Here is an 8,681-nt window from a genome sequence, read left to right on the forward strand (position 1 = left end):
ATAGCACTCTTGTTAATATTTAAATAAGCTTAAATAGTATTTTAAAACTATAAGACATTTAACTCGTGAACTTTAAACTTATGGCAGTTTTTATTCTCGGGTATGTTTTCATTGCTCTACATGGTATTGCTCTGTACTGTCTTGTGTTTCCTAATGTTTTATTAAAAATGAAGAAAAGCTGTTTATTTGTCTATTTATTTTTACTGATACCTGGTGTTCAAGATATAGACCGCCTTTTCGCCATTGGATTTGAAGAGGGTATCTTTATATATCCTAACCACTTGGTGGCGGTAAAGCGCCATTAAATAGTATGCAAGTCGTCATAAGATTAAACGAAGAAATATAAATTTCGTCTTAAATTCTTAACTTTTTGTGAGAATCTAGAGAGGCACAAGATACATAAATGTCAGCACTCGAATTTCTTATTTTTAAAAACGCTATTTGTTATGATATAGATGAAAAAATGTTGCGTTTAAATAAATAAGAGAAAAAAAACTAAACAATGACGTCATTTAGCTGCGACAGTCACAGTCTCCACCGTGAAAGCAGCATGATGGAAGTCTCTCCTTCTGAAAATGTTTCTCTCAGGGAGTTCGGTTGTGAACAGACCTTACTCTCTCGTCCGGATGGATCGGCCTCTTTTGTTCAAGGTAAAAGTACAAATATTACTTTCCCCATCCTGACTTAAAAACGGGCCACGTCTTTGAAAGACCGTTTAACTCAAGTTGTCTCTCTGTTACTACGTTATGTTTTAAGCAATACATTTGCAATAAGAGAGTATATGTTTATAAAAATTATAAAGTAGGTAAGTTTATTTGATTCACTTAGGAAAATAGTGATCTCGTCTTTCAGAAAGCGAAATCTTAACTTAACCACCAACATTTGTTTGGGAAATGTAGATAATGTAGTGTGAAAGTTATAGAGCCTGTCTGTTGAAGTGTCCTAGGCGGATCATTTTACAATAAATTGCCCAATAATTTGCCTTTGGGTCCATGGATTTCTATTTGAGACCGAGGCTTTTGATATGACTTAACAAGCAATATGATTTCAGTCCATTACATTTGGCCTTAGCATCTGACACCAACCTGCTGCCAGCACACAGCGAGCTCTGCCTGTGTGGCAGCATGCTTCTGTTGCACCCTTTCTTCTTCTGCTCTTCTTTTGGAAAAAGCCATCTATTCTACTGCTAAACCTCTGATTTCTTATATGAGCAGATGTACATGAAATGAAATGTCCAAGCCTTAAATCATAATCATAATATTTGAGAATGGAAAAATATCAGATTTTTTTTTTTTTTTCTCTGTTTTGCTCTTCTTTAAAGGCGATACCAGTGTGATGGCTGGAGTGTACGGACCCGCTGAGGTGAAAGTCAGCAAAGAGATCTATGACAGAGCAACCCTGGAGGTCCTAGTTTATCCTAAAGTTGGACTTCCTGGTAATTCCTTCATATTTCATTAAATGTAAATGTAGATTCTAATAAAAGTAGCTGGAACTTCTCTCCTAATCAATTAACAACTGATTTGGTTACATTAAATGTTCAAAGCCAGAGGTTATTCATACATTGCATCTGAATTTTCAATAATTCATGTTTTTCAGCTCTGGTCTTAATAAGTGGAATCCAGCCCTCTTAGGGAGAAGGGCTGTTTTTCTCTGTTTTCTCAATGTTTCCTTGGTTCAGCTTAAATCAGTTATATGAATAGTTTATTACTAGGTGACTTGCAAATGATCCAGAAAGCAGTTGACTTCATTTTACCCTTAAAGCTATTTGTTGACCTCATTCAGATATGATTCTACAGTCAGAAATAAAAAAAGGAAATATTCAAGCTTTAAATCCAGATGTGTGAGCTTCATTTTCATATTTCACTGTCTTTTCTTTAACAAAAAAGCTGCTTTACTCCTACTTTCAACAAGGAGGAACCTGCTACACTCTTTTCTTTTTCATTTCTAGGTGTGAGGGAACGATCCCAGGAGCAGTGCGTACGCGAAACCTGTGAGGCATCTCTTTTTTTATCTCTTCATCCTCGTTCCTCGCTCACACTCATCCTACAAGTGCTACACGATGCTGGATCAGTATCCTTTAGAAAAAAGATTCTTCATTCGTGTTTGGTATGAAGGTAAATCTGCTGCTGTGGTACTGGTTTGCTTTTGTTCCTTATCTTCTGGTCAGCTCCTGTCCTGCTGTCTAAATGCAGCCTGCATGGCCCTGATGGATGCAGGCTTGTCTATGAGTTGCTTGTTTTGTGGAGTGACTTGTGCCATCAGTACAGAAGGTGAAATCATAACAGACCCAACTGCAGCTCAGGAGAAGGTAAGTCAAAACCTCTGAAAAGCATTGAAAAACAATTCAAGCTCAGCTTAAACACATGCTAGATTTTCAATGGACGTTTTAGTTGGATGGAAAACTATCTAATGAAAACTGTTTTAGCTTTTAACTTGTCGATTTTGGTATTTTAAACTTCTCATAGATAAAAAATAAAAGTGAACACAGATTTATATCCACGGGCTAATGTCTCAGGATATAACATTTAGACTGCTGAACAATAATTACAACATAGGGGCTTCAGTCAAAGGCACCCCCAGATCCTCTGACCGCTACAGGAGATCCTTCATGCAGAAATCTTTTAACATATAAAATAAACAGAACCGTATAGTAGTTACATTTAGTTCCCATACAGAATTAATACAGTATGGAGGGTGAAAATTACAAATATAAATAAATAAATAATTTATGAAATAATTATTTTAATTTGACATTAATTCGTTAAAACTAAAATACTAACATCATTTATTTAAATAATATATAAGTAATTATAGTATATAGTATAAAGTAATTTTGAATTGAATTTAATCAAGTGTTCATAACAATGGACACCTTAAGGACAGCATATTCTTTCAAGGAGAGGGTGGTGCCCATGTTCTCTCAGACCTTAAATGAACAAATAATTTCAGAATCTAAAGGCCCCAGTTTCCATGCTAAATGTAAAAGTTAATTGCATAACAGTTCCAGACCATTGCAGGTTTCTAAAAAATAAATCAATGATAACATTTCAGTAAAAAAAAACCTAGATTAGCTGTTAAGCACAGAAGGGGAGGGATGATGATTTGAGCTTATTTTAAAAACATCAATAAATTATTTTATTAAATGTGACACCACTGAGTCATCAACAGAATGACTCCAGAAACAACTATAAACCTGCAACACAATGGCTGAGAACTTCCAATCGCTAGTTCAAATTCCCTATCTTGATCTGATTAAAAAGCTCTTGTGAAACAAAGCTCATATGTAACAAAATGTTATAAACCTCAATAAAATAAAGCAATATTGTGGATAACAGTGGGTCACAGTTCCTTTAATGTGATATTAGAGACTGATAAAGAAGTTAACCACTGAGTGGTAATTTTGATTACTGAGTGATTACTGCTACCCTGCTAATCTACTACTCTTCAGGTAGTAGAAATTAGTTGTTGTCCACTGCTGTAACATATTCAGTAGAGCAGATAGTATAATAGTTTTACTTAAATAAATTTATATCAATATCGTCAATCACAATTATACCTAAAAGCAATTCAAAAGGTTAGACAAGATACATTCTTGGAGGATTTGTCTCTCCACTGAGAAGCATAGCTAAAGAGTATGGTGACAAGAACGAGTAGGGCCGCCAATGTTTTGAGAGTAATAAACGTTGTCTAAGACATGAATATAATTATGTTTAGGCTGTCATTCTCTCCCCATTGGTGTGTTTCAGTCAGCCACCAAAAAGGCTCTCAAGTTTTCAATGCAGAATAGGGACACACAGATGGTATAGTAAGGTGCTGTTGGATGTTATAAAACAAACAGAAACAGATTTTTTGACTTATTTGGGTTCGGAAATTTAAATAACCGAAAATAAAATTAGCTACAATGCACAATTGTTCATATAGACTGAGACAATTTTGTTTCAATGGTGTCACCAATTAAATTCTATGTGCCAATTACTTAGAAACTATTGACTTTGTTGGCACGAATTGGTGTGGCAGTTTCTAATACTCAGATTTAGCAGAGCTCTATTTCTGATGTTACTTGTTCTATACATGTTTGTTTTACAAAAAACAGCACTCATCCTGTTTTTAAAATTCTCCTTAGGAAAGTCGAGCGTTGATGACTTTTGCCATCGACAGCAAAGAACACAGAGTAATGATGTCATCAACCCGAGGCTCGTTTTCAGTTCAAGAGGTTTGTTGTCTTTTACGCAGTATTCCTCATATTCTTCAGATTTGTGTATGGTGCCATCTGACTTTTGCATTCTTCCACAGCTGCAGCAGTGTATAGCCATTAGTCAGAAAGCATCGGAGAAGATCTTCCAGTTCTACAGAGACTCAGTGAGGCGGCGGTACTCCAAGAACCTCTAATCCAATCTCAAGCTTCTTGCCCACTCCCCCCCCCTTTTTTTTTCTTCTTGTTTTACTTTTTTGTATAAAGTTGATATAAAGACTGCAATAAAATATTCAGCAACCACTTACCCCATTGGGCTATCTTCATTCAGCTCAGGTGTAAAGACATGTGGACACACTTTGTCAACACACTTTAATCAGATTGAGAAAAGATAAATAAAGGATGAAGTGGTGTTAAGTGCATTTATTCATTGATTCATTTGTTGATGTTTCACTTAAATATTCACAGTTAACACATGGAAGCAGATCTGGCCCAGGGATTTATTAGGCCTTCATACAGAATTTAAATGTGGGACCTAAGCCCCAGCTTAGCCCATTGTACAGCACATTCAAGACCATCAACATCTCCTTTAAATTATGCTTAAGATGTATGTTACATAAATCCATTAATGTGCTGCTGTGGTATAAAATAATGACATGTAAAAAAGGATATTTCTCTTACAGGAATGTATTGTTAGCATTATTTGAGCAAGAACGTCAATAAAAAATCTTTATTTACGTATTATGATATGATCTGCCTTTATGTCAATATGCCTAAAGAAGTGAAAGACACTTTCGCGGTGGGGAACATTTCACTTCTATATTTAAACTCATAACTTTCTAAATCAAAGTCAGAAAAATCAATTGGACTACCCCCTAAGGTTGAGAATTAGGCTTTAAACATTAACTGTACTTCAGTGCAGTCATTTATATATCATGTATTTTATATATCTGCAGCTCAGATGTATGTATTACATTTTTTCCTAAATTAAGTTCACAACTTAAGTAAACTGAATACATAAGTAAATCAGGAACCAAATGCAGGCTGTCTTCCATTGGGAGAAGCCTGAATTATATTCTACGTTTTAAAAGTGCTTCTAGTCCTTAAGTGTCATGTGCAGTTATGAAGGCTAGTGTTCAGCATGTTATAAATACTGTTCTTCAACACAGCTGAACCAAATAAATACGTTGTTAGGTCTTAGCAGCCATCAGTCAAAACTAAAGACCTGGTGAGGAGACAGACGTAGTTCAGGTGTACTGAAGTGGGGTCAGAAGTTGAAGGATACTGGTCCTCACTGGCAAGCATTTAACAAGCCCAGTAGGAATAATCAGCTACAAGGAGAGGCATCTGCAAGTTAAGGCAGGGGCCCAGTGTAACCTTGAGCCACCTTGAGTTCTACTAAACACTATAATAAATGGTTAACCTTAAATTTATGAAACTTTAAAGCTGTTAGTTTTGCCATTGTTTATTTCATTGTAATATGTAGTTAATTGCAGTTTCTTTGTTCAACATATGGCTGGATGATATGGCTAAACATTATATCATAATATATTTCTTGTTTTCGGTTGATACAATACTTTTATTATCAATGTAAAAAATGAGGGGATCAAAAGAGCTGCCAAGAATGCCTTCTACAGATGCTTCTTAACTACATTTGAAGATTAAGTTGAGTTTAAAAAATGCCAATATGGCATTTTAGACATATTTGCTTTGAAAATAAAATATAATTTCAATTGGTGACAAACACTGTATTTATAGACTGCTTTCTATATTGCAATATAATACATTTTATATCGCCTTTAACGAATAAATTTGTGCAGCAATATATATTGATACGGTACTAAATTATTGTTCACCCCTAGTAGGGATGTTTGAAGGGCTGGATGGGGGGGTTGGCATGAACACTTTTTTAAAACCAAAGTTGGGTCCAGCCAGTTAAGTTTGGGAACCACTTAGTAAAGGGAATAATTAACCTACGTATAGCGATACATGTGAGAGGATGAGGGAATCATTTGGGATGTATCTTTAGCTAACAGTTGGATAAAACAATTACGTTATAGTTATTTTCAAAATTTGGAAATCTGACTCTGAAAATACATCATACTCATGTTCATAATAGAAATTTCTCAATGCAACTCGGAGACACCAGTTTTTTTGACTGAAGAATGCATTTAGTTCATTCTTATATTTTTAATATGTGCCATCGTGCTTTTCCTCTTTGCAGAATTGTTTGATTTGTTCTCTATTCTCATAAATATCCCACAGAACTGCATTTGTTTATTCCAAATATATTTGTATTTGCTTGTCCGTAAAGCACCTTATCTAAGCAAATTTCTTGTACATGTAAAATGCTGATTAGAGATTGATTCATATTTTCTTTACATCCTGCCTTGTAAATACCATAAGACAAATGGTGAAGGGTTAAAAAAATGAATGCCTATGGTATCAGACCTCCCATTAACACTTTTCAGATCTGCCTTTTTTGCCGAACAGTTTCCGTCTTAATAAGGTATAAAACAGCAAGAGCAAGATGAAGGTGGTGTTATGCAAACAGCTGTTCTGCAAGATAGTGATCACTGGCAACAAAACATAAATTGTGTTTTCCAAATGTGAATCATAATCCCTAAAATTCTATGAATGTATCCCTTCCTTCTTCCTGTTACCTATTCAGCTTAAACAAAATAAGAAATAATTAAGCCAGACCCCACAGACTGGCAGCTTCTCTGTCTGGGTGATGCACATTTATTTCCTTGCTAGAAGACACAAAAACATCAATGGGATGGTTTGCTTTTTAGTGTAGATATTCTGTGGAGATGTATAACAATTCAGCTCCGTTTATGGTCAATGCCGTGTGCAGAAAGTGATCAGAGATGGAATAGCTGTAATAAAGAGTTAAACTCGGAGTATGGTGACAACATTTAACAGTCTTAATAAACCCTGGGACAGCAGGAAAGAGTGTGTTTATGATAACTTTAGGAGGAAAGTGGCCTCTATAAAAACTGTACAGCAAAGTAGAAAATATTGGCTTTTCCCTCACAGTAGTTTTTTTTTTTTTTTAATACATTTTGGTTGCACTCTGGGCTGTTCCACAACAATTTGGTACCATTGAGGTCAGTGTTTGATAAACCTGTCAGTAACCATGTGTGCATCAGGGAAAATACTTTCACAGCACAAGGTTAAAATGTGGCACAAAAAGGATAGCATTTTGGAGAACAGATATAGATATGATGAAGTAATAATATTCATTGTAATAATAAACCTCGTTAACAGCAAGGGCTGGACTGGCCACTGATCATACAGGGCATATGGGCCAGACTAAGGTTGCCTTAACATAATCAAGTATGCATTTATCATTAATTAATATAACGATGTACTAAATAATTGAACAAATTATAATCAAATTGAAGGATTAAAAAAAAAGTATTAACTCCCTCAAAAATATTCAGAAAATGTTTTTTTTCTCCATAAATAAGTTATTTTGTATGGTTTCTTTTTTGGTTTTTACAGTACCAGAATTTGCTAACAATTTTATATTTTTATCATTAAAAATAACTTTTACAATAAAATATCAGATATGAACAGCCACTCAACATTCAAGCAGCCTTTTTACGAGTAGTTTTTTTTTTTTTAATGCGTGAGTTATTTCTTTCACTCTACCTTTATTTTTGAAACCTGTGAACTTGCGCATATCTCATGTGGAATGCTGCATGTCTTCCCATAAAGTATAACTAACCACGGTGGGCCGCCATCAGCTCTGTTTACAGCTCTGAGAAATGTTCACATTTCTGCAGCATTAAACCAAGTTAAAGTTAAAAATAAATGTAGCTCTTTATGTAGGTAACAATTAATATGCAGTTTCACTTCATTGTTTTTAAGTCAAACTGCATTAACAAGGCTGTGATGTCAGTTTTTCTTAAGAAGAAAGGATGTTCAATTCAATTCAAAATTAAAGTACTTTTTTAATTCCAAAGGGAAAATAAAAATTGTTTTAACTCATAATAGTTTTCATCAAAGTGTTTGATCTAAATCATGGATGGTCCAGTTTGGGGTCCTTACTGTATAGAATATCACCTAGGAGAGAGCAAACTTTAATGGGAGTATCATAAAAGCAGTGATAAATAGTTGGTTATTATTTGCTGATATGCATTAGTGAATAAACCAAGCTCAAACATAAAGAAATTTTTAAATCCACAGCATAATATTTTAACTACTATCAACCATCAAACAAAGGTTATCCTTTGGACTTTTACCAAATAAGCTTTAAAACTCCTTTGAATTTAAAATTTAAATATTTGTTTGGAATCTCTTAATATGTTTTTGCTGAAAGCATCAAATACATTTAACAGTATTCTTATTCTCAAAAATCAAACATATGAAATGAATATCTCTTATTTTAAATTCAGGCATTTATGAGAGTCCCCTATTGTTTAGGGGGCCCCAAAGCATGATGGACACTGCAGTGGAAGTTGAAGCTAAAGAAAACAATGTT

The 8,681-nt window shown here is 34.5% G+C and overlaps 1 protein-coding gene across 1 annotated transcript; it reads left to right on the forward strand.

Annotated features, from left to right (window-relative positions):
- The first annotated feature begins 487 nt into the window (after positions 1–487).
- exosc5 (exosome component 5) lies at positions 488–4,793 on the forward strand. The gene is made up of 6 exons (XM_038288495.1): positions 488–650; positions 1,322–1,435; positions 1,949–2,070; positions 2,168–2,308; positions 4,124–4,213; positions 4,294–4,793. Exons 1-6 carry the CDS (start codon positions 503–505, stop codon positions 4,387–4,389), a joined length of 711 nt encoding a protein of 236 aa, XP_038144423.1. The 5' UTR covers positions 488–502; the 3' UTR covers positions 4,390–4,793.
- Positions 4,794–8,681: the final 3,888 nt, after the last annotated feature.

The sequence above is a fragment of the Cyprinodon tularosa genome, unplaced genomic scaffold, assembly GCF_016077235.1.
Source record: "Cyprinodon tularosa strain WSP-4 unplaced genomic scaffold, ASM1607723v1 ctg257, whole genome shotgun sequence".
NCBI classification, from domain to species: domain Eukaryota; kingdom Metazoa; phylum Chordata; class Actinopteri; order Cyprinodontiformes; family Cyprinodontidae; genus Cyprinodon; species Cyprinodon tularosa.

Excerpts from the sequence above, each read along its gene's own strand:
- exosc5 (XM_038288495.1), top strand. The coding sequence starts at position 503 with ATGACGTCATTTAGCTGCGACAGTCACAGTCTCCACCGTGAAAGCAGC. Across the intron at positions 1,436-1,948 it reads TCCTAAAGTTGGACTTCCTG|GTGTGAGGGAACGATCCCAG; the intron begins GTAATTCCTTCA and ends TTTCATTTCTAG. Across the intron at positions 2,071-2,167 it reads TGCTACACGATGCTGGATCA|CTCCTGTCCTGCTGTCTAAA; the intron begins GTATCCTTTAGA and ends TCTTCTGGTCAG.